This window comes from Melospiza melodia, chromosome 3 (genome assembly GCF_035770615.1).
Source record: "Melospiza melodia melodia isolate bMelMel2 chromosome 3, bMelMel2.pri, whole genome shotgun sequence".
Classification (NCBI taxonomy): Eukaryota; Metazoa; Chordata; class Aves; order Passeriformes; family Passerellidae; genus Melospiza; species Melospiza melodia.
The window spans coordinates 71398800-71426556 of NC_086196.1; the positions used below are offsets into that span (position 1 = coordinate 71398800).

Below are 27757 nucleotides of genomic sequence, written 5' to 3' on the forward strand. Positions count from 1 at the left end.
CACAGATTTTTAGAATATCAAACATTAGAGAAATTTCTTTTAAAATATGTTCTTAAGAAAAGTGTTACTTCTACAAACATTACACAGCAGGTGACCACACTTGAAGAGGCTAGTTGGATAATTACAGACACCCCAAATGATGGTGCACAGAGCATGCTTTAGCAATCACCACTTTTGCCATTGCATTGCTGCCATAAAGGGACAACAAAAGGAAGCTTCTATCACACCATCTTTGGGCTCTCAATCGCAAGGACAATTCTGACTGCTCATATTAAAAACCTTTGACCAAAACCTATGTATGTATCTGTTCATCTGCTATAATTGTTTCAATTTTCATTTTTCACTCAGAGATATGTGCAGGAAAAACCCAGCTAACAATCCCATAAGTACTTGCTTTACGAATCTGGCCCTCAGTCAAGAAGTTGCCGTGAAAAGTCTTTTAATCACCTTCTGATCAGAATTTACTGGATTGGATCTAAGTTCAAGGGTATTAAAATGTGCAAAGGAGACTATGAAAAAATGGCTGGGTTATAGATTTTAACTTCTTAACTAGAAAATTGACTCAAAATAGATTTTCTAATTTACAATGAATCAAAAGAAAAAACATTAGACCATAGCAAAAGTGGCACAAATGTATCAAAAAGCAAATGAATAAACATTTGAAAAGATTTATTATTAGAAATCGTAATAAATTTTGGAAAGATGAATCGATTTTAGTTAAAAGGTATAACTGACAATTTATTGGGCGGGAAGATGCATTATTTTCCAATTGTTATCCACCTACAGTAAAACTGATTTGTGTCCTATTGTATTTTATGGAAAAGGAGAGAGCAACTTTCAGTGATTTAGATTAAATGTATTAATCATAACCAGACACTGTGAACTATATATCTACTATTAAAGAAGATTTTTGACATTTAATTCTGTAGCAATATTTTGGCTCTGTACCACTCTTCCTAAATCCAATTCCTGCTACAGTTGGCAGATTTCTCCGTTTTAATTTTATGGGGCTTAAAGTAGCATTTAACCATCCATGCGGTAAATAATGCAGGATTAGAAATATTTAGTGTTTTGTTTCCCTTTGAAGAGAACCAATCCATCAACCTCCAAATATTTAAAAAATATTTTCCACATTCTAGTAATATTTAATATAAGATTCAGTAAAACATCCTATATAAATGAAGTTGTTTTCCTGAAACAAAAAATACCCCACAATAAATGCTAAAGAAAATATGCATCTGCATCACTGATATAGGGGAAGAAATCTTATAATGATACTGCTTTGGGTACAAAGAAAACTTTAATAAAACCTTCAGAGTTTTTAAGCTTAACAGTCACATAATATCTAATACTTACCGTCAATCAGAAAAAATACAGTTAAACGTTCCCCTGAACAAGGCATAACAATATATTTTATAATATTTATGCCCAACTTAACTCTGAAATGGTAGCTTCTATTTAAACAAACTCCCTCCCTCCCTTTTTTTTATGGAGTCATTGCCTACGTTTTGCTTTAATGTTATATTTTGCTGCATGGAAAAGTGAGTTTAGAATAACTTTTCAGAACCAATATTCTTAGAATTCTTTTAGATAGTACAAATAGTCTTAAAATGCCTTATAGCTATACTAAAATGTAGATCCTAGGTTTAAAAAAAACCACAAGAGGTGCAGTATGCCAACAAAACCTCAATTGTGACATGTACAATGCTTTCTTTCCCATAGCATAACAGTGACAGAAAACCGGAAAAAGGGTTTTCTCCAGTTTGACCATATTCTTCAGGGAATAAAAATGCAGCCTACTGTGAACATACTGTATGTATCTGTTTAGGTCTTTGTAAAAAAAGGCTTTTAGAAGCTTTGTCCAAAGCAAACAGGTCAGGGCAAAGGGAAAACGGGGCACATTTTCTCTAAAAAGCTCTTTAAAGTGAACTACATGAGTGTTTAAAGAAATACACATCTAAAGCAAGACAGTTGAAACAGAGTTTGCCCATCAGCTAACAGTAAGGAAAGATGACTCCCTAAATAAACAACTTTCAGATCTCTGAATTGAGAAGTTTCTTCCTTGACCTTTAAAACCAAGATCTGCAGGAATACTAAGTCAGAGCTGAGAAACAACAGAATGAGAAAGTTAGTCTCCTACTTGTAAATGCAGTTGTTTAAAACCACCTGTCAAATTACCTATCCCAAGTCAGTAATGAGAAAAACTATCCACAGCAAAAATCAGATCAGGAGTAAGTATAAAAGTTTTCTGAGTCTAATTGCAAGGGCTGAGTGGGACAGATTTGGAGCTGTTACCAAAACTGTTGGACTGAAGTGCTCACTTGATCAGCTACAAGCATTTACACTTGACTTCCAAAAGAAGTGCTAAAAAAGCACTGCTATGTTGCAGCTGAAGGGACAGTAATTAACATGCAAGGACTAATACACTCTTGGACCACTCCAGCTGCAAGTGCTAATGATAATGAACCTTTTCTTTTTGTCTTCTTTATTCCTAGATACTCTATGTAAATCAGCAACTGGACAAATGGTGTAAGTACACAAAAAACAATAATTATTATGTTTTTGAAAACATCATACCAGTGTTTTATGTAGGGCTTTGCCACATGAATAACCCATGAAACTTTTTTAAGTACTGATTATCTAGGGGGAATAACCTTCCCAATCTAGGATTGCTTACCACCATTTTATTTAGTTAGCACTGCTGTCTCTGATTCTGGATAAACATGTTTTATAAAGTGCCCACATCCAACAGGTTTTCAAATTCAACATGTTGCAGAAACATAAACAAAGCCTACATTTCTGTAAAGAAAAGGTTCTGCATTCAGTTATATACTTACTTGCTGTAAATACCATGCGGTAATGGTCGGAAGAGTTTTGAGTAGTTTTGAGTAATTTTTGCCCTCTCAAAACTGCACTCTAAGTATGGACATTTGATTGTCTTATTTCATGAAACCAAACAGTAGCAAGCACTTTTCCAGCTGACTCAGAAGTAAGGTAGGTACAACAACTGTGGTTTGCTCCTGTCCTTTCTGGTTGTGTTTAACATGTTACAGAACACTGTCTTTACATCCAGCTGAAGTCAGAGCAATCAAAGAGAATGGCAGAAGAGGAGCTCTCCATTCCTGTATAATCTCTCACATCAGAAAAGAAGCCAAGTAATTTTCTTGGTCGACTCAACTTCAATACAATACATCATGTATGTTTCCTACTTGATTTTCTGTCCTGTATTTTGAAGTAATTTGATATATGCACTGCCATGATGAATTCCTGGAGAGAATACTACAGATCCAGTTTAATTCACTCTTTTTGCAGTACTTCTTACTCTGGGTACAAGACATATGAACTCAAACTGAACATATAACCTCCCCCCTCACTCCGCGTCCCCACAGTTTAAATTAGGGTTTGTGGTTTTGCTTTTATTAAAAATCAAACAACATTAAAATATTCTCATCCTTGCCTTACAGTAATGATTAGAAAGATAAGCCATTAATGCTATCCATCACTTCACACAAGATTTTTAGAATATGAATTACATAAACTAATTCTAACAGAACCAGTGAACAAAACAAATGAGTACATCTGAATAGAACCTGCTTATCTTAGAACAAATCTAGGTGGTCACTTAATAGGCTTAATCTGGATATCTGATGGAAATACTCTGCTTACCTCTAGACATGTAAAGCGGCTGCATTCATTACAGATGACCACCATATGAAGAGCAACATAAAAATGTATTTTCAAGTTGTTCCACCCATCAGCAGCCGTGATGGAAAAACCTATTCATGTGAATGAGTTACTATGGGTTGAATAAGAAGAAACTTCCAAGTGTTTAGGAACTGTACTTGTTTTCAGTTTAAAAATGTTAAAAAACATGTTAGCTGAAATCACTGGCATGATTTTCATTATTTATTTAATGTTTATGATGTTATTACAACATAAATGAGATGTTGCTTATCAGGTAAACCATAGTATCTGTGCAGGTGTTCCTTGCCTATTACACATGTTTTACTATCTCTTCTCAGCATTAAAGGATCAACTCCCCCCAGCAAGTTCAGTACAAGGAAATCCAGCTCAGGATTTCAAGTTAGATTTAGGAAATCTAACTTGACTCTGGATACAGCATGTTGTTCTACCATTAATTATTTGAAATGCTGCTCTTGAGACATTAAGAAGTTTCTAAAAGAGATCCAACAGTGAGATTCTTGCAGGGAAGATACTAAGTGTAATAACAATTAAAGGATTTATTTTTTCCATTAGAATTGCACAAAAACATGAAACATCAAAGAACCCATAGGCACTTGGGAAGTCAAAATAAGCAAACTCCAAATGTCTAGAGAAGAAACATTTTATGCAGTCACACACCAGACAGTGGGGTTTCTTTTAAAGCTGCAGAAAACAAGAGGAATAATCATGTTGCTTCGTATTTTGAGGTCAGAGGTTTTAAAAATCATTATTATCTGTAAAGACTGCTGTAAAACTGTATTAAATGCGTTTTCAAGACAGACACTAACTGAAGAATGAAAGGGATATCATAACGCTATTTGTCCTCTTTGAAAATAAACTTAAGTGAAATTGTAGATGACAATCACTGGAGTGGTTGGGATGAGGTGAATTACAAGAAATACTGCTTAGCCTAACAGTTCATAGCACTTGTCACCATGAATAAACCACAGAACGCATCTAAAAAACTAAGCAGCACATTTGGCATTTCTGAGACTAAGGCTGGAGGGCAACTGCTTTGCTGAAGTGGGATGCTGGTTTTGACACTATACTTGAGAGTCCAAGAAGAGACTAAGTCACCACAGTCACTTCAGCTAGACAGAAGTTAATCTTTGATAGTCTAAGGGTATGCTTTGATTGTCACTGTAGGTCAACTATACCAATAAAAAAACCATTGTGAGCTTTGTGACACATAGTATCTCTTTTCCTGATTATACCTAAAAGATACTTACATTTTGTCGACAAAGTACAATTGTTATCTCCAAAAGCTATTAATTGGCTGATGCATCTAAACTATTTTTTTTTCTTGATAGTCACAGATTTTGTAAGAATCAAGGCAGGACACAACTCAAGACTCTACACTCTGATTTACAAGGTAAGCGGTACAGAAGAATGAATAAAAGACACATGTCTCACCTTCACCAGTAACTTTTTTCTGGCTAATAAAGTGCAGCTTCAAGTGAGACAAATGCTGTGGTATTATTTGTGTCTCTTTACTGATTTGATGACACCATGATAATTGAAGATTTTCATTAGACAATTTCAGGTCACACAAAAATCACTGTCACTTAATGCAAACACCTTGTGAGGCAGACTTTATTTAACCACAAATCTCAAAAGTGATAGGTAGAAATCACAACCCTTCATAACAGTGATATCAACACTGACAAACTTGACCTATTAATTGCAGTGCTCTGCCTTGAACAATCACATACAAACCAACTGTGCCTTACATACGGATACCACTGCTGGTGCTATTAGTGATGAGAACCACTTTGAGAACTGACCTACCGTGAAAAATGATGCAGGTGTAATTAGGATCCTTTCAATGAGGAAGTACACTAACCCATTATGAAAGCCACTAAGCAGCTTTAGTCCTCCATCAGGTACTTCCCATAGCAGATGGAAGTTACATTAGGCTTGCACTGGTGTAAGTGAAAGCTTTAGAAAAAATGCTGGAAAATTAATTTGTAGAAAAAAGAAGCTCTTGCGATGTGGAATACATGGTGAGGATTAAAAGGTGTAATAACAGTGAGCAGTTCCTCCAAAAATGCATAGATACACGAAGTTAGAAACATCACAGGTACCTCAGCATTTTCCAGAATATTTACATTGTTACAGGGCTTGCAAGGGTCTTTCAGGGTGAAGAGGGAGATGAGAATGTTGACCTCATGTTCAGAAGGCTTGGTTTATTATTTTATGATATATATTACATTATGACAATACTAAAAGGAATAGAGAGAAAAGTTCTCAGAATGCTAGCAAGCTAAGAATAGAAAAGGAAAGAATCACAAAGTTCTGTGTCCAGGCAGAAAGCAAGAACAGCTCTGCCGTGAGTGGTCAGTAAATCCAAACATTCACCCAAGACCAATCACGGACACACCTGTTGCATTCCACAGCAGCAGATAACCATGGTTTACATTTTGTTGCTGAGGCCACAGCTTCTCAGAAAGGGGAAAAATCCTAAAGAAAGGATTTTTCACAAAAGCTGTCTGTGACATTTACATTTCATTCTGAAACCTACATTGTTTATGATGAGGTTTTGACATTTGACTGATTCTTTTTTTCCCTTTGGTTCATAGATTTGTGTTGGAAGCCAAAAATCATCAGTCCAACCCCCCTGCCATGGGAAGAGACATCTTCTGCTAAATGTGAAACTATTGCTTTCTCATAAAATAATGCTATTTCAATGTGACTACTTTTTGAAGTCTAGAAGTGTGTCACTTGACTCATTCCTCAGGAAAACTGTAGTATTTTTGCAGATAGTTACTGAACACTAGAAGAATCCAAGGTGGGGCTTACACCAACATCCCAGCAGCATCTCCTCTCCTAACAATCTGAATTTTTCTACCTGGAAAAACATATCTGCAAGAAGCACATAGGTGCAGGAAACTATCCACTCCTTAAGGAAGTTTTATCCCTCTACACTGTAAAACTAAGGTATTGAGTAAAAGACAGGATTAAAAGAGCATGACATTGACTGGATTTTTGCATAAATAGGTATCAATTTAAGGTAATTACGAGTAAAAAAAAGGGAAAAGCATACTAAGAAAGGCTTTCAATAGCTCAGAGTATTTGTGATGACAGGAAATCTTAATAAAACCATTACAAAACAAAAAAAGCCCTACTCTCCTACTTGTTTAAAGGTAAATTCATTTGCAGTTTTAGCAGCATAAGGTTTCAAAATGCTACCCTCAGGCAGAGGCTTAATATTCCTCATCATGAATGAATCAAAGTGTGAAATTCAACAAGAGTTTAGTTTTGTTATAATCTAATACCATCACATTTCCACAGAATTTGATATAGAGACTATCGCTCCGAATGACAGAAAATCATTAACTGAAGAAAATAATTAATACACCACAGATAAATTCTTTTGTGCACCTTGCTGATACTATATTTTACTATATTATCTGACTATACCACTCATCCAACATAAACAAATTCTCCATACCACCAAATACACTTCAACTTGAGAAGCAGTGTTCTTCCAAATGTTGCAGAGTATCCACAAAGAGGCTTATGACCAATATTGTAAAAACAGTGCCCAAATTATTCTTTAAGGAAATATTCTTTGGATCTACAGCAAGGTTTCTTTCCTAGTAATATTTCACTTTGTTTCCAAAATATTTTGACAAGAAAAAAGCTCCTGAAAACACCTGGCTGTTTCTTCAGCTAAAAAAAACTTAGATGCAGAAATGTTTGATTTGACTTTACATTTTGAAAGCTGTTCAAAACAGCACGAGTGCTCAAAGCATCTTTTCTCCTAATGTCAATAGACTGTTCATCTGTCAACAATTTTTTTGAGAAAAGCTTTTATCTTTGAACTTTTAAAATAAAAGTCACAGGATTTGACAGAAATACCCAGACATCCTCAGATAACGGGTCCTGGAAATGTAGCTTTCATCCTTTAAACACATTTTGAATAATTACAACTGTGTATAGTCAAGCTCAGTAGCACAGCTGTGCAAAAAAATAAATCAATCCAGGAGTGCAAGACTTAATACAAGCTGTCTTTAATATAATGAAACCAATCCCCATGACACAAAGGTGATGGATGGAAAAACTGGCAGAGTCAAAGAAAGCATCTTTTTTTATTGGTCATGTTTTTTGCACTTTAGCTCAGTGAAATCACTTACCAGCTTCCAGCCCAGACAGGGAATACAGGCAGGAAGAGGCGACACAGAAGAGTTCTTGAACAAAACCTTGCAATGTTTCTCTCTGTCTCAGGGAAGAAACAGTGCCTAGAACCACACAAGGAGTAGCTAAAACAGCAGCACTCATTTTCCAAACTTATTAAAATTTCCACATTTGTATGGAGGAGTTGCGAATGAAAGTCAAAATTTTCAGTTGAATACTAAGTTGGGCAAAACAATTTGAAGAAAATGAGAAAATAGTCATGCTTTGTTTTTGCTATCTATAATTAACTCTTATTTTCTTAAAAAGGGGTTTTATGCTCTCCCCAGGAATCTATCTGTGAAAAAAATGACAACCTCAATCATTTTAGGTAGAGGTAAGTTAGTATTCTATATCATAGAAACAAACCTTTACACTTCCAACACATCTAAAGGGTTAGATTTCAGATTTTATTCTACGAAATACCAAAGCTTCACCTGCAATTTGCTAGAATCAACACAGATACAGTACTAGAAAAGTAACATGTATATAAATCATATGTCACTAGATGAGTGCCAAGTCTACAAACATACATAAAGACCAGAAGAAAAAAGCATTCCTTCTAGAAATCAGTGTTTCATTCATGGAACAGTACCTCTAAATGTCAGGATTTCTGCATTTTCCTAACACAAAGCAATGTGAGGCTTGGGACTACTTCATCAGGTCATCTGTAACTTCAGAATCAACCAATTCAACTCAACCACAATAAGATTTGGTGCAATATACACCTTATTAAAAGAATACATTAAACATGAAAGCAAATGCATAATTGTCCTAATTTTAACTACAAAGCTACTACTATCAACTTTGCATGGTATTAGAGAAACCATGTACTTTTCTATTTCTTTTCATGTATAGCTACAGTCGATGCTATCACAAAGTCAAGCAATGAAGACATAAAAGCCACCATTATAGCTGCAACCCAAAATATATACATTACAAACTACTTAATTACAGATCCCAGTAAAAACTTGTCTATCTATGAACTGGACAATTGAAAGGCTGCCAGTTGCATTGAATATTTCCTTTTTTTTTTATTTTCTTGCTCAGCCTTTTCAGTTGTCATCTGCTGTATAACTCATTCAACCTGGACATTGGAGTAAGTAAGGGTTTTCAAAGTACATGCATGCTAGGTATTCTATTTCTCTCTTTCTTGTCCAGTGTTGTGTGATTATAAAAAAAGTGTTTTGACTCAAAGGCAGTACACGTGATAAAAGAAAGACCCATGAGTTTGCTCAAATTAAGCAACTCATCCATGAAACAAAGGAAGAGCTTCTGGAGAGACTCTAAGTGCTAGCTGTGGCTACCTCAAGTTTGCTGCCTGGTCCATGAAGAGCAGCATTGGTGCTCTGATCCTCAGCTCCCACCGGGCTGTGAACGTGTGAGCAGGCAGTTTCCTTGGTCTGCAGCAAGAAATACTCCCACTCTTAGCCTGTTATTCTTCTTACAAGAAAACACCCAAATAGTTGGGCATTAAACACTTTCTGAGAGAGGATGAGGGTATATCCAGCCATTATCATAGCTCCTCTCTCTGCCTTCCCCAAACCTGTGATCTCACCCAGGCTTTGCTGGCTGCTATAATTGTGAACCTTCAACCAAGCTTTTCAAAAAAACCTTAAGCCTTGACTGCAGGCAAAAAGCCAACTGCATGCTCACATTCTGTGGATACAAATTACAAACCCTAAGACTGAACAGAAGATATAATGTGTATCTTTTACGTACTGTATCTATTATTTTTTAACATTGTCTCCCTTTCAGGTCTGTGTAAAAGCAGTGATACAGACATCAGACTCCTTCCTGCTAGAAGAGAATTCATTCACACCACAATTCTGCTCAATAACTCGAGTCTGCAGTGTTCTTTCCTCAGGATATTAATCTTTCTTACAGCATTCTTGCTCTTCTTCACTGTTACTATCTAATAGCAGTAATTACTTCTTGTTCTGTGTTATCAGATGTCACAGGTATTAAATGACGTTTTTGTCATTGAATTTAAGTATCTAAAGAAGATTTTGTTTAAGAAGCAATCACTGACAAAAGGAAGCACATGAGCTCTGGTTTATATTGCAAAGACAGATGCAGCAGATGTGACCACAAACATAAACAGTCATTAAGGAGGTCAGAAAGCTGCAGCTGCAGAGCTAACAGCACATCCCCTCAATTTGTGACTCCTGCCTAAACATAGTGACTCAGAAGCTACATTCACATGCCAACCTTCTTCCACAACACCATGCAAATGACATATTTAATAACTGGAGGTAACTGAATTATCAGTCTTTAGTAGATTGGCTTGGATTTTTGTTATAAAGGGAACTATAATACCATCATTATATATGGGATACCATGAGTGGAAGACAAAATGGACTCCTAAGGACAATCCAGCAGAAAATAAACATTAGGATTTTTTATTATATATATGCATTCACAGTATATCTTCATCAATTGAAATTTAATCACCTTTTTACAATTTAGAGGAAAAGGAAGATTTTAGGGTAGTTAAGCCATGTATCATCAGTACCATGAAGCTAACCTATCAGTTATAATAGCTCCTATAAAATACCAGAGTGAAATTGCAATAAGCCTAGAAAATGGGCTACAAATCCCAGATATGCTCAAGCAAGCACTGAACCAAAAATAAAAATAGGTAGATAGGAAACCAAGAACTAGATAGCATTCATCTAATTCACGACCACTAACAGCAGAGATCGCAGGCCAAGGTTTTAAAGCATCTTATTCAGCTCCAAAGGGCAATTATTGGACAGTAACTTCAATTACAAAAAACTTGCCTCTTCAAAATGAATTAAATTTCTAGCAGGTCCTTTCTATTCTCTCCACATATAATAACTCTGACATTTCTCAGAAGCAACTTATGTTGTTTAGGCAACTTAAATCTGAAAACATTTAATGTTGTCAAACAACAAAGAATATCCATGTTGCAGTATTTATTGTCCTGGCCTATGTTTATTACACCTGATAAAGGATCTCAAACATGCCCTTCCAAACATTTTTCTTATAAGAAAGAAATAGACTGGGATATAATTAATACATTTTAGCATTTAAATTTAAAAAGTCAAATTTCTCTTCTCATTATGCCCTTCTCCAAGGAAAAATTGAAAAAAAAATTATTAGAAACTTATTTTAGACAAAAGCTGTAGGAAAATCCAGGTATTAGATTGCACAGAAATGCAAAGACAGGTGAATTTTTTCCTCCACTTATAAACACTGCTCCTAGGGCTGTAGGTACTAAAAAACCCCAAACAACCCATTTGTAGTGCCAGCTTTGAACAGGCTCAGTACAAAGAAATGCATGATGTCTATGGCAGGCACTTGGATAATCTGTTTTAATTTTCTTTTGTATACACCCTTTTCGCCTGACCACACAGGTGTAAACCAAACAAAAGAAAACAGGGACATATTTTTCAAAACAGATTTTTGGGAAAAAATATGACCTGAATTGCACTACAATGCATCCAGAAAGCTTTTTTATTATCAGAAAAGAAATTTATTTGATTTTCATCATAAATGTTTTCATATAGACATAAGACATATACTGAAAATAGTAACTTATACACAATATATACACACAACCGCACTGAAAACTTTTTCCTTTGCTTAGTTCAAAACAAGTACTGAGAAACAGTATCAGATTCTTTCTTCTGCAGTGGAATGTCAGAATATTTAAAAAGAGTAAACATACACTCAGGGAGCAGTGGTAGCAAGTCTTCCAGTTCCATTATCCATCCATAATGTCAGGGAACAAGCATAAGAACAATATGCTTTTCTAGAAACCCCTGAGAACAGTGCACGAGCTTACAAAAATGAGAACACCTACCAGTGCATTCTGGTTTCCTGAAGCCTTTTTTATGTTTCTTGCTGGCATTCCATGAAGATGACTACATCTACTCTGGAAACCTACAAAAAAATACAAGTTTGTTTAAGAATATTTTCTCGACCATAGAACCAATAAAATTCACCAATACACACCAATCTATCAATATGAACTCTGTTAAACAAAACCATTTTATTGGCAAACATTTTACTGGTGGAAACAGAGCACAGAATGGGAAAAGTAAGGGAAAGAATAAATTATCAAGAAAATTTAAAATTCTGCAGCTATTCTTACTGCCATCCTGGATCGATGCACCATTGGCAGCACAAGCAGAGCATAGCAGAACTATAGTAGAAGGTGATTTTTGCATCACTTACAACTTCCTTATCACTAGGAAACATTAAATCTGGCCAATCTGCAGAGGCTAAGTCCTTCAAAGCAATCCAAGTGTCTAGAGAATAATCCTCACAGAAGGATTCAATACATTCAGTGTAGTAGTTTAAAAGTGATTTGACCACTGCTCAGATTTGTATTTGAATGGGAAAGAAGATCCTTGTGGCAGAGGAAGGTACAACAAAATTCTTTGGCAGCAAGCTGAGGTTTGACAGCTTCAATCTGTGGACAAGAGCGTGTTCCTAGCTGTAAATGCAGTCCAACACTGGTAGAGTTTACCATTGGTAACACTGGATCCACAGTGGTGGGAAGTACTTTAGAAATAAAGAAAAAGGGTATTTTCCAAGTTACACTCTCAATCCATGCTCCAGAAGTACCCTTCCCTCTTCTGTACAAACAACATGGCCATAAAGCAAGGCTAATGGTCACATTAGTCTTTCCAGCCTTTAAATTAATGAACTTCTATAGTATTCTATACATTACAGCAAAGGCCAGGAGCAAAATGGAACATCAAGTTTCACTTGAAATAATGTTGAAAAATTCTCAATGCAAACATTGAGAGAAATAAAAACAGCAGGTCATCAAAATGAGCCATTTTGCATCTTCTGACTTTCCTAATAATTGACTTTGAGTTATTTCTCTCTAACGTTATCTTAAAAATTTAACAGTTCAAGGAAACAAACAGGTAACTCCAAGACTTGTACACATTTTACATATTTATTATAATCCACAGATATCCTTCTACTGTACCCAAGTCATTCTACAGCTTGCATTTGCTTGATTTGCTACTTACCTCTCCTCCCCGAGCGGGACATAAGAGGGAAAGTACCAGTTAAGATACTTTCAAAGACTGGGTCAGGCAATTCTCTGTCCAGTTCTGTGGAGTCTTCTTGTTCCCACCATGGAATGACCCCTGTAATTCCACATGCTCCACCTGATTCGTTTTCATGAAACCAATCACTCTGCTCATCATCACCTGTGTGAGGGCAGGGTCCCCCAAACCCCCAAAAAAGAAGGAGGAGCAGAGAAAATAAAAATCAGATGTTACCATCAATAAATACTCTGACAGGATTATTATTTCTTTCACTTTATAGTTGTATAACAATTACTCCTATATAGCAGTTTTGTTTGGAAAATGTTTCTCAATAGCATGACAAACATTGCCATCAATGAAACATCATAAAATGTAATGCTTTAAAACCAATTTACAATAGTGAAAACAATAATAAACTAGTTAATCCTTTTGGCAATAACTGTGGGAAAATCCATTTAAGTTACTGCACTTTACATATTAACAAAAAAACAAGCCTTAATCTCCTGCAGGGAATTAAAAGGTATAAAACTGAAACTGGTTCTTTGCAGCTGATAATGGTATATAATTAGCTTAATTTCATGATTTGTATGGCTAGTAAAAAGGGAAAACAATCATGAACAGATGTGACTAAATGAAGTTAATCTGATTAAGTTCATTTAGAAATAAGTTTTGAAAAAGTTGATTTTAAATGAAAACTGACAGTACCACATGATTGAGAATTATACTGCATTATAATACAAAGTTGGTAATTTTTACTGACAATATTTATCTATGTAGAATTTAAATACCTGGATTTAAATTAAGAAATAAGTCAGGACTGAAAATACAAGACTGAAAATTTGATCTTAAAATTAGCTCATAACCACACTGGCAACTAAAAAGAAATGTTTATGTTTGTTTTAAAACATGTTATTTCATACACACCATCTAGTTTCAGAAGAACAGAAAACTGCTTCAAAGGACATGGGAAATTTTCTTTCCTCTACCCAAAACTTAGATTAGGTATGTGCTATACATTTTATTCTACTTCAAACTATCCAACCATGTTTCATTATTTCTGCACATAAATTATTTGTTTGACATTTCCATTTTATTTGGAAATAAATTAAGCAAGATACAAATGTAACATTTGTGAGACACAGATTTCAAGAATAAAAATGCACTTGTGCAAAGTTTCACTGTCACTCAATGCCATAGTGGGGAAATACAAATGATGAAAACCAAAGCCAAAATTTCATGAAAAATAAAATCCAACACACTTTCTCCAAACAAACTGTTACAATGTAAATAATATTTGAAATCAAGCACAACTGAAAATGTCTGTAAACATTCAATCAGAACAAGTACTTCTAGAAAATATAGAATAATTAAAGGCCTTCACTGGTCACTTGCAGGTGAAATGGGATCCTTACACCTTAAATGATGACTACTAAAAGCAAAATTAGCAGAGGCTACAGAACAGGAACTTTTAGATGGAAGAAGGTGAAAACAAAGGTGAGAAGAGATACATAGGTCAAAAAAAGATATAAATTTCTTTGCATTCCTGAAGCATTTCTACCTGCTCTCCCTATTCACTCTAATCCTCATTTATAGCTATGACATTTCACAGAGGCATTCACCATTAATTCCATCGTCATTTTATTACAGCCAGGTATGGGCTTTTTGGAGGAACTCTAAGAATACTTAATAGGGACACTGGTGGTGGTGGAAGGAGAACCACACCTTTTAATTAGATTGGTCTGTGGTTCAGAACCAAGGTTGAAATCCTTTGTTTTGATTTTCCAAACCTTTATGTTTGGAAACACTTTCCAAACTTTTGTTTGTTAAACTTCCTCTCTATATTTGTCATGAGAGCTCCAGATGCCTTCATTAACAAGAAATACTATCAGGAGCTCAAAAGTTGTCCTCTTACTCATAATTCATCCATGGAGATAAGCACAGAATTCTGAAATGGGGGTCCATGATGAGTTCAGGGACAGAAGCTGTAAGAGGCAGGGAGTGCAGCCTTGGGAGAAAGCTACAATTTCAGACTGGGGTGGTGGAATGTGCAATAAGACTAACAGCAGCTATGGAAGGAAACAGATATCTTTGCTATATACCCAATAGCAGTTCTTGGGGGAAAAAAAAAAGAAATTACTTTTCCTTTTTGTGCAACAGGAATATTAGTATGTCAAACAATCTTCTGTTAAGTTACCTTAATTTTTATACTATTACATACTTCCCTAAGCACTTCTGTTGCTTACAGCCAAAGGCAGACTTTAGATCTGAACCTCTTAGTCTTTTTCCACATGACAGCAGCATCCAGATATACTTGGTTTTTAGCTTCCTTGTCTGTGAAATTAAACAACTCTGAATCCTCTGAATATTTTAAATCATATTATCACCTTGAGGCAAGTATAAGCCTATTACTACTATTCTTATCCAGGTGATACCACTCACAAGTCTTTTACTTACCAGTTGTTTCACCTTGAAGGGATGCCACTTTCAGAGCCAGGGAAGACCACTGCATTTAATTCATTCCCTACCTCATACATAGAGGCAATAAAACACAGAGGCCTCCCCATTCAAAGAGTTTGGTAACCAAACATCTGGATTTTATCCTACTTTAATTTGCAGCTCTCAAAAGGCAGCACAGTATTCATAGCAAATGTGATCTTAGGCATACTAAAAGCTGAAAACAATATTTTTGCCTTCCAAAGATTCACTACACTGTCCTTTCCTCCTAGGATGCTGATTCAGCACAGGACTACAGCAAATTATGATATTTTTCCAAGGTACAGGAGAGGTAGAAAAATCACCAGATATTCAAAAATAGAGCCCATGCATCCTCCTAAACACATTTTAAAAATATATCAAACTTGTTTATGTGTAAGGTTAATGCTTCAATGAATTACTTCAAAGTAATTTACATTGAATTAGAACTGCACTGAACAGTACAATAAAGTCAATTTGAGGCTCAGAAATGTCAACTTCAATCCTAAAATTTTCAGGCCAGTTTCTGGCTTAACACACTTTTTTTAGTTATTTTTAGGCCATCCCCTCCCTCCAATTACTGCTTCCCTAAAGTTCACTCCGTATTATGATGTCTATATATTTATGTAACTACTGCTCCCATGTTAAATTCCTTGCCTTCTTCTTTAAGAAGTTTAGAAAATTATTTTATATGAGCTTATGGTGGTTTTCCTATGGATGAAGACCCCTTCTGCATCACTATCACTTTCATGTTCAGAAAAACTATACCTGAATCATACTTTAGCTAAAGCAGTGCAGTTTTACAACAAAATTTCCACCACACATTAAGAGAGAGTCCTACCTCCCTTTCTGTTTTATTACAAAATGGCCAGATCAGGCTCACCAGCAGCCATTATATGTGCTTGCCTAGAACAATCACAACACACTTTGAGAGGTTACTGTGAAAAGTTTGGCATCAATGTCCTACAAACCCCACGTGATGCTGTGCTGCTCTGTTATCCACCAACCCACACACAGAGAACAAGAGCACAGGGTCTGTGAATACCCTGGGATTTCAGTGTCATTTCCAGGACCAGTGTATCTCTTCTAGGTAAAAAAAACCCCACTGCTAAGCTGTAATAATCATTTGGAAATATCAGGATATTCACTGTAACACATCCCAGGAGTTTCAGGAAAACAGAAACTGAAGTTACCCCTTCACAGAGGAACACTGCATCTTGCTCTTTGTGCTTTACAGAACTACCCTGACAGAAGATATACACATAAAAGGTACACTATAGAAATATTTAGGATTTCAACCACTCAGGTCATGTGCAACAGCTTCATCTTATTTCTTTTCCATCTGTGAAGACTATAAACTTATTTTCCACACCAGTTCAAACCTGGTGTGATTTCACTTTCCATTGCACACTCTAATTCTCTTCTATATGAAGAAACACACCCTGTCACCTGCAGCTACATGCAGTACAAGGTGCAAATTAGTTCCTCACTAGAATTCTTCTACTGAATCAGTACTGGGTCATCTTCATAAAGGACACAGTAATTAATATATGTTTAATGGTAAAATAATGAACAGCTATCTTTAAACACTTAGCCATATCCACAGTGGAACTCTGACATTCTCTGACCTTCTCCAATTTTAACTGTTTAACACTTTATTAACATAATATTCCTTCCTACTTGCTTAAATATTACAGGACATTTCAAGTGTTGCATGCCATGATTTAAGAAGTCTTAAGTCAACTCTGAATTTCCCCAAATGTACAAGTATAGATGAACCAGGAACACACATTATGTTTTCTTTGCTATACCCAAGCTATAAAGCTCATTAAAGAACATCCTTGCAATTTAACTATTTCTTCACCCAAAACAGGGTATCATCTAGCGTCTGAATAACAATAGTTTTGTTAACATTGTGTTGAAAGCTTAACTTGTGAAGTGTCTTTGACCTGTGCAGTGCCTTGAAACTGCAGGAGATGCTACTAGTTAGGCCTATCACAGATTTGCTATTTTATGCTGCAATGCATAACTAGACATTTTGGCTCAAGATTCTCTTAAAATTTTCCTACACCAGACATGACCCTGCTTATTGTTAAAGTTTTTAATAAATGCAAAACAGCCAAGAAAATACAACCTGGAACAAAAGGAAAAAAGAGGAAAAAAAAGGGAAGTCATGAGGATTTCTCATACATAAGCTTCAGGTGCTGCTTAGGTCTTTCAATTACTTTGTTGGCAGATTCTTCTACCTCCATACTTAGGAGCTTGATAGAAAAAATACTGTGATTCTATCTGTTAAATCTTACCCCTAAAATGCCCCATTTGAAAACCTTTGAAGAAAATACAACCCACAAAAAGTCACTTGAGGTTTGTTAACAGTTCAGCAGCTACCTTCATCCCTGACAGTACCATCACAAACCATTATCTTTAAGCTTTTGCTGACTAACTCTTCAGGGTTTGCAATGTTTCACAGAATAAAAACATTTGCCACACTGGGCCTGCCAAAACTGAGCAACAATTACTTCTGCCAGAAGGAATTACCACAGTGGACAGAGCACAACAAGAGAGCTGCTTGTGCCCTCTCACATGACTTAATGTAAGCACTTGGGTAACTTGGAAAAGGAGGGCAAACAAGGCTGGGCTCAGATAAGGACTCCATGGGAACCAAACAAATCAAACAAAGCTGGAAGACTGGAACAGAGAAAGGAAAAGAGTACAGAAGTCTTAAAAAAATGTTAGATGGTACAGCACATATTAGGAGTTGAAGAGAGGATTTTCAAGTCTCAACAATTTCTCTTATCATATCTCATAATTGATGAGAATTAAAATGTATCTAGAACTATCCCAATTAAAGCTACAGCTGATTTTCTTGAATCAAATTATCAAAATTGAAACTCTTCTAAGATTCTGTCCACAGAAAATTAGATACTGTAACAAAATTTATCTCCATATTCTTTCTGAAAAATTTTGGAAAACATTAAAGGTCACTAGATCAGGCACTCCAAAGTTCATAATTAAATACTCAACTATTTATTTAACTGGTCAAATGCTCCAAGAAATTGCTGCTTTAGTCACTTTCCTAGAATGTGCCCCAAAGGATGATTTTGGGAATTAAATAAAGTTTTATAGATATTATTTGTCTGCAATAAATGAGATGTGGTTCTTGATCTCAGAAACACAAAACAAACAAATGTTGCCCAGAAGAAAAGGAACCTCTTGTCCTTTGCTACCCAAACTTGCAAGTGATGGCAGGGACATAATTTAAACCAAGTATTTCACCAGGCAACATTAATCAATCTCTGGTTCTCCACTTGACTTAGCAGAAACCTGAAGTCAGAAGTGCAGAAAATTTGAACTACAAATGAGGTCAAGATGCTGATGCTCTGAACATAGATATATAGAGATGTTAAAGATTAGATATAGATATAAGATATAGATATCCTGGAGGAGGGACAGTGGTTAGACAGAAATTAAGAGTCTAGCTTTAAAACTACAAAATAAAACCAGCAATCTCTTCCCTTAATACATTTACATCCTGTCCTCTTCCAGCTTTGTTTATCACACCTAGGCCTTTCCTTTGCTTCTATCAGACTGACTTTCTTCTTCCTTCATTCTTGTCAATTCAGTATGTGTCTCAGTTCAGCTACAAATTAACTCAGAGATAAAATAACCTCACCTCAATTAAGGAGAGTACAAATTACTAGTATTTACTATTGGGGGGAATAAACATTATTAGAAAATCAACAATTTTGGTTTTGAAGTAGGATCTCTGATAGTACTTTCATAGAAAAGTCTCACAAAACCAAAGGTATAATGCAGATGTGTCTGAGTTCCACTGTGAAGCTAACAGTCTTCTGATCATACCCACAAAATTATTAGTTCAAAGGAGAGATTGAAAAAATGTTTTGTCATGACAATATCCTTTTAAGGTTTATTTTTATTTGTGTTTGAGAATACATTTTCAGGTCTAATGCTTTCTGCTTGAAAATTGAAAACTGAAACAAGATTCAAATACCAGACAAAATTAAGGACTACAGCTTTAATGAATCAACGCTAAAAAGGTAACACCATACCACTGAGAAAACACAGTTGGTCACTGATCCCTCCTGTTTTCTCTTCCCACAAAATATATATGAAAACCAGAAACCAATATGTTTTCAGTCATATTATTCAAAGGTTTAAATAATATAGTTCAGGATTTAAGGATAAAAATATTTATAGAAATATATCAGAAAGGTACTGGAAAAACATGTGCAATTGGGAAGTGTGATAGGTCACCTTACATATAAATGTAGAGAAGAAATGCTTTAAAAATTCCAAGTCAGAGGAGAAATTCAAATAGGGAAGTAAAAGCAAATCTGTTTGACTCATACTTAAAGACTTAATGCATTGTGGCACTAAACATAAATCAACCTAAACCAATCTAAATTTTCAAAGAGAACCTAAACTCTTAAAAAAACATGAGTTAGCACAACCAAAATCAGATACTCAGGCTGGGAGGTACAGTTTGTGTAGCACAAGTTATCATTGAACAAGTAAGGTAACACTTCTGTTTTAAGTAGGAAAAATCCTCTCCCTACTGAAGATAACCCAACCCCCCAAAAAACAGATGGAATGAGAAATTAAAAAAAAAGAAAAAGCCCCAAATGTTCCTTTAACCTAGGTTTGTGGAATGGGTCAGGATTTTATTCCTTGCACACACTCAACTAGTCCTTGGCAAACTAATACCTCTGTTACCACTAACCTAAAATTTCCAAGAGAAAAGCAAGTCTTAAATACTTGAGAGACTACTTTCTGTCTCATTTTTGTATCCTGTCAAAGATAGCAAGTTTCTACTCCAATATAGCATAATACAGGTAAATTTGTTGCAATACAGACTAAAGCTGATAAAAAACCCGAACTTTTACTTCCATCCTCAACAGTTTTATCACAGAAAAACATGTGAAAGCATTACATGTACTAAAACAAAAGTTTTAATCTTCACCGCATTTCAGATTAAAGAAATTTAGTTTTTTTTAGAGGGAAGATGTTAAACAGCTCAAATCTCAGTCTTAGACTGCAGAAACAGCAGTTTGTTTGAAATTACTTTGAAATTACTTTTCAAACAAATTAGTGAATGAAAAAGAACTATTAAAAAACTCTACCAGTTTGGAGGAAAAGAAAGAAAAAAAGCCATCTCAAAAGAATAGTATGAGAAGTAGTACTATAATCAGAGTCCTGTCAGGAAATTGGAGGAACTAAGCAATTAATATAGAGGATTTTTAGGAGATGTTCAAGTTTTTAGTAACTTTATCATATTACAGGGGCTGTTTCTCAACATAGCATTTGACTAAGTCATGTAGTCAAGACACCCTCTGTTAACATTGAAAAAAAAAAAACAAAACAGAAAGCAAGCTATACTTCCACTCAGTAAAACAGTAATAGAAACTGAAATACAATAATTAACCTATGAAATAACTTGTAACGCTTACAGAATTTCAACTGATGTGGTTTGAGGGGTGGAGAAGGGAAAGATTGTTTCAATACCTTGTCTTCCCTCATCATTGGTAAACAAACCAGCATCACTGCTGCTCAGACTGCTGGATTCACTGTAATAAGAGAAAGAGAGAAACAGATCAAAAGAACAATTGATCTTTCAGTCGTAAAATTTTAAGGAGACAAGGCTGTGCTCAGATTGAACTTAAGCCCAACAGAGATCGGAGAGAAAATAGGATGATTTTTTTTAATCAAACTGCAAATATCCCAGTTCCATTAACTACAAAGCGTATTATTTTTGGCACATAAAACCATAGGAATCTGATGGTACCCTGACAGTAAGCCAGATGTGACTGCAACGAGGTGCTGACACAATTGATGCATTTTATTATCTCCTTCCATCAAATGCTCACTGCTCCCTTCTTATACTGAGCAATTCAGCTTGATCCTGGAACACCACTGCTCAATAAAATAGGAAAAGTCTCAATCAAAAGCAGCCTAAGCCTTCCTTCAGCACATGAAATATAAGAGTCTGAAAATCAAATTACCTTTCTGAACATCATTTGCAAATATTCTGGAAAAGATACTGCTTAAGATTTCATGATGTTCCACTCAGGGAGAACAGAAAAAGTTTCTAATAAAGGTAACCAATTAAATCAAAACAAAGGTCACCCTGAAGAAAGTAAGTATGATTCAGGATCATCAACAACAACAAAAAAAACAAGGCACAGTTTATTTGCTATGACTTCCAGCATGGCCTTAAAATTAGAATGTGTGTATACAACATGCACACACATCTCTAAATGAAAAGACATGAGCAGGTATTTAGTTCTTTGCTGTATGCACACTGTTACATACAATAACCCATGTGTCCCTAAACAGTAGAATCAGACTGGTCTTTTAATAACACAAATAGGACTTGGCTGAGTTTCACATGAAAGGACTTTTCTGTAAACCCTTTATTTCACTTTTTATCAAGAGAGTAGCTATGTTATGGAGGTAATATTCTCACCAAAATTTTTATCACGTTTTACTTAGTTTGAGATGTAGAACAACTTGAGAAAAAAACTCAAACACTTCAGCACAAAAATTCAAGTACATTTTATAAATACTACAGCTACTCTTGATGTGCCCATACAAGTCACTCACAAGAACTTCATGTCTGTTTTACCTTTGTATACTCATTCATATTACAATTTGCATGCTGTCCTATACTTGAAAAAACTATTTCCAAATATTTTTAAATTTTAATACTAAATTATTTTTATCTGTACATCAAATAACTAGTACACTTGAGGAAATTATTTCCTTTTAAATTCTAATTTCTTACAAAAGCAAGTCTCGAGTTTTTTAATATATTAGTTATTCATATAAATATATGAACTATATAAAATTAATCTAATTCATATTTAATTATAAGCATATATATTTGTTTTTAGTATCTTCCTTTGGGACGCATCCCAACAAGATTTGAAACACAATATGGTAGCAGATGACACAAAGTAGTGTTTGGGTTTTTAAAGCATATATGTATAGAGAGAGACATAGCTCTGTGTTTGAAGATCAAGTTGCCTTAATCTTTGCTGTATCTTATGTATCTTAGGCTTATCCAAATTCTTGATGCATAAGCAACACTTACACTATATCTTACACATAATAAAATCAGAACAGACTTCAGCACTTGCACAACTGCCCTAAGCAGAAGTAAAGCAATATGCATGCAAGGAGAATAGAACCATCTTTTGTGAGGGACACCAAGACTTGAACTTTCTAATACTGCAAGTCCTAGTAATTGCCTTTTAGCAAACATCACATCCTCACTTTATTTATAACACAGATGGCTTTACTGTCCCTAGATTTCTTTGTGCATAATTTTACATCATCCATTTAAAAGGAAACAACATCCCTTCCTCATAGATTCTTTTTGTGCACTTATTGTTTAATTGCATGTTTTAAAATAAAGACAGGAAATCCTTTCAACCCTGATATTTCAGCCAATTTCCCAACCAAAAATTCCAATTTGGGGAACAGGCTCGATCTCCTTTTTAAGATATTTAAATTGTGAAAAAATTCTCACTGAAGGACTAGTCAGCACATAAAAACATAACCACTTGAAATTTTTGAAAAACTTCTAAAAAAATTTAAGAATTCAAACTAACACTGGCTTGTCCATGGCAGCCACAGTGCTCACTCTCCTCAGACCACAGTCACATTGGGCAGGGATTACAGCTGAGATAATTGCTAGATGGCAGTCATTTCACTGAATAAATTCAAAACCTCTGGAATTAATACATTAATAGATAAGTACATGAAACTGAAATTATGATGGAATATATTTCCAGTTTTAATATAATTTTGCAGAGTATACTGCTTATTCCTTTGCTTTATAATGAGAATTCCACTCCCAGTAAGACTTCAATGAAAACAGAAAAATCCAGAGACTCTTTTTAGTCCTATAAAATAGTGTGTGCAAGCAAAAATTTGGAAGAATAGCTAAGCTATCCAAAAAGCTTTCACATCCTTCTTTCTGTATTTCTGGAAATAAAGAAGAAATACTTGTAATTTGCAGTTCCTATGACTAACGAGCTGCCTGGTGCCTTGGTTTTATGAGACATGGGAGCTTTGTGCTGTCCCCAGGACCTGACCAGCTCCTGTTTTCCCCCCAGACACAGTGGGTGGTGCCTCCGAGCTTCACTGCTGCTTCTCTTTCAAAACAGGCAATTGAGATTTCACCTCTCTTTGGTCACTTCAAACACAAACAAGAGCCAAAGCCTGTGGGAATTAAATAGCACCCAGAACATCACACACTGCTGAATTTGGCTGAAACTGACCAAAAGCTGTACACTGAGGCTAAGGATGGATAAGCTCTGATCACAAAAATCTCATTTCCAGTGCTTAAAACAATCCTCCCAGGAATTCATCTTTGGGATCATTTAGATGCTGACATTTCAAGAGTTTGAAGACTCCTCTTTCAACTTCAGAATCATGCACTTAAAATCTGGTTTTTGGTGTTTGAACACACACATGCAGAGATGAAAGACTGCCAAAGAACGGCCATTTAACATTTTTAATGTGCACTTCCAAAACGTGTTATTTTCTAATAATGTCATGTATACTCTGAAAACATTTGACTGGTTTTAGAGCCAATCAATTTAACTCCCATTAAAAATTATCAGCTTGGTTTTGTCTCTAAAAAACAAACTTCTAAAAAATTAGTCCTATTTTTAAGAATTACTGAACTATTGCACTGAATACTACTGCACACATTACTGCATACAAAACAAAAGCAACTTTGTATACTTTTTATTCTTCCTCTTCCAGCAAGCCCTGCTGAAGTGCAAGTGTTATCCAAGATGCTTTGTTAGCTCTCTGCATCTTGCACAATCCCATCTTCCCTTTTAAAATCTAAGCTTTCACTTTCAGAACAGACTTTTCTTAAGAGTTTGTTGGTTCTTTGAAATTCTTCTAGTTAAATGATCTCTAATAAAGGCACCGTGGCATCTAAGTAAAGTTAGATTAAAACAAAATTATGCACATACGAAATATTCTGATACTGTATCACCTGAGAGCTTTCTAGGCAGATTTCTAGCCACACTATGAAATGCAAGTTTTCTAATTCAGTGATTTCAAAGCTTTCTATTCAGTAGAATGACAGACCATCTCAACTGTGTGCATAAGCAGAAAACCCTATGAAGATGAGAACGGTTTTAAAGACTATTTACTGGGGCCATATACAACAAGCATTTGGAATATGACTTGAACAAAAGCAGCATTTGGGGTAACAAAACATCAAGTATTTTGAAGAGGAAGATCAGCTTTTAAAACAATAATGTTTCTTTTGAGAAAGAAGATTCAGACTGACCTGATTAGTTTGGTTCTTGGAGTCTAAAAGAGAATATCCTTATAGAACACTCTTCTCTCCATCCAAAAATTAGCTATAGAACTTTTGAGTTGAAGAATTGTTAACCTTATAGCATAACAGAAAGTCTTTCATAAATGAGAAATGCAACAAGAATATGGACATATGAAAAGCTATGCAATGGTTCCTAGTGCGAGGGAAATTTTTAAACATCTGTCCCAGACATGGAGGAACACACTCCAAGTATTGTCAAAGAAAAGACAAGTTTTCTAAAGGCTTTCTAACAGCACAGACTCCAACTTGCATGTCAAAGGGAGATGTCTACACTGGCTACCCTGAAGGATGAGTTCTGCTCTAGTAATTAACATGTAAGGAAAAATGTTTAAGGTTTGGGATTTATTCAGCTCTTCCAGCTCCTTCTTGTTCACAGGTGAGGGACAGAGCTAGTACATAACAGAAAGACTTAGGACTTTTCTGACCATAACTGGAGTTAGTCACTTACCAATGCTGCTGTTATTACAGTAACCAATCTGACTGCTCTGGTCAAAACCACTCTCTGCACCTCAATTCTATCTGTCCAGTAAGGAAAAGGCTTAACAGTTTATAGGTAAATTCCTACAAAGACAACAGGGACAACAGTGCCATCAAGGAACTGATCAAAATAATATCTTTGAAGACGTGTCTGTCTTGCTGACACTTCTGCATTCAGAACCTGGCATGTGGAACAAACAAAACCAGCCTTACTAGGCCCTGCAGTTAACATCCCCTGTGTACAGTAGAAAAATGACTTATACCTTACTGTGTTGTCAAAATAGTACTTTGGAAACAATTACCACTGTAGTATGACTGTGGTCTGGAATGGATGGATGAGGTGTACTGCCAAAGGGTCATCATTCCTCCATTTTTCTAATGGTAAGCTCAGGTGTTTCTGAACTGTAAATTGGTTTTTGCATTTCGTAAATGATGTATATCCTTGGCAACCTGCAGACTTTTTATGCCCATGACACACCAGAACATACTGTCTAAATGGTGAATCTAAACACTGACAACCCTTCTGACAAATAGAGATAACAATCAAAGTACCAATGTCTAGAAATTGGAAAAACACTAAATTCTTATCTGACAACTGTTACCAGTTGAAATATCCAGAAAAACCTGTGTCATTCATATGTGTATTTTGTCACTCTTGATCTTGAAACAATTAGAATGCATTATTTCTCTAAACTGTTTTCTTGGTTATTCCTCTGCTACGTCACTATTTTATGCAGAATTCCTTAACTTGATCAACTAATACATAAAAAATAGTAGATGTAAAAAAAGTAAGAGTAACTTGTTAAAACAGGTACTATTGATGCAAGAATTTAAACTCTGGAATCAACAAAAAAATCTTAAGATTTTCAATACAAGGAACAATAATAAATGCAAACAAATATTATCCAAAGTTTCTGTAAAAAGAAAAAGGAAGAATAACCTGTCACTCATGTTCTCATCTGAGCCTTTTTGCTCCTCATATTCCATTTTGTCCTTATTTGCTTGACTCACTTCTTCATTTTCTATAACTACTCCTTCATCCAAGATTTCTGGACCTTGTCGAGCTGCAGATACTTTTCTTTTCTTCACTTTGCTCTTGGAAAACTCCTGGTGCTGGTATGATTTATTGTTATTGTCCATTTCTTGATCTCTGCTGTTATCCTGCTGTTGCGTTATTGTCAGTGCATTAGAGACTTCTGACGGCAGATCTATCGCCATGCGTTTTACCTTCCTCCTCCTGCGCAAAGTTCTGTTTCCCAAACTGTCCACAGCCAAATCTGGTTCGTGCCACAGAGGCCTTTTGCCTCTAATGTTATTCAAGTTTGAGGAGGGCCTACGTTTAGCAACCAACAGCTGGTCATCAGAATCGCTGTGGTCTTTCTTGGTGGCATGATTGTCTCTGTAGTCTTTGTTTGATTCCTCCAAACTGGAATCAGAGCCCTCACTCAGGCAGTGCCCAGTCTCCCAGGGGTGATGGGTGGTAAATGAACGTCTTTTCCGTCCCCTCCTTTTCCTTGCTTGCCTCTTTAGAAGACAAGACACACTTCGAGAATGATCTCCAGTATCAGCAAAACCTCCTCTGGCTTGCTCTGAACTTTCTTCCAGTGCTGAGACCAGATCATGAACCAGCTCCTCCATAGTCCTACTGAAATGCCTATAGATTTCAAAGGGAAAAAAAGCACACAAGAAAACAACAAATTAATTAAAAGTGCTAAGCATAAACTACAACAACCTCATAGGACAAAATAATTTTAGACACCTTAGGCAAAGCAGAATAATCTTTATAGGATGGCCACTGACTCTTTCTGCCAAGAGACAAAACCTTGCCAACCAGTCCTACAGAATCTGAAGCACACCAGCATGTGTTCCTTTTAAAAGGTATCTTCCCAAACTTCTGTCTTGGAAAGAAAAGGCAGCCAGGGGCTTCCTCCCATTGGTTTGTGGCCTCACTGTTGTTGTTTGGTTTTAACTAATTTCATCACACTTATAAGACTGCCAGGAATCCCACATGGCAAGAGCATCAACAGTGAGCATTCACTCTAACTGCAGGTAAGGGACACATCTTAAATTTAAGAATGGGAAATGAAATACATAATATTCTCCTTGTATCTATGTATAACAATGACTTCTGCTTAAGACTTTCATTATGAGAAAATATTTTTAAGGATGATTATCTCCTAATGTTTCCTAAATGCTAAAATTAAGTTAAGACAGCAATTCTTGGATAATATGACTTTTTTCCTACTAGCAAATAAGTCTGTCTTTCCAAATGGCTAACATCTGTTTGATTTTAAAAAAATAGCAATTCAATGAAGTTATATTGGGTTGAGAGAATACCCAACTACAGGTAATTCTAGAGTATTGAATGTAAAAGTTTCCTACCACATGTAGGCACTTGCATCCATAGAATCCCATGCTCGCATAAGGAAAACAATTCCTAAAGACACAGTGTCAATTTAAGGCCTTAATGTTTTGCTTCTTCCTCTTCAAATTT

At 35.6% G+C, this 27757-nt stretch overlaps 1 protein-coding gene across 1 annotated transcript in view; it reads right to left on the minus strand.

The window, feature by feature from the left end:
- The window catches only part of GPATCH2 (G-patch domain containing 2), a 119228-nt gene that overhangs the window by 84108 nt on the left and 7363 nt on the right, over window positions 1–27757 (minus strand). Inside the window, exons 2-5 of the mRNA XM_063152217.1 lie at window positions 26204–26917; window positions 20925–20986; window positions 12909–13091; window positions 11726–11805 (exon numbers count right to left, since the gene is read on the minus strand). Of these exons, the coding sequence (XP_063008287.1) occupies window positions 11726–11805; window positions 12909–13091; window positions 20925–20986; window positions 26204–26917 (1039 nt within the window). The remainder of the gene's footprint in view (window positions 1–11725; window positions 11806–12908; window positions 13092–20924; window positions 20987–26203; window positions 26918–27757) is intronic.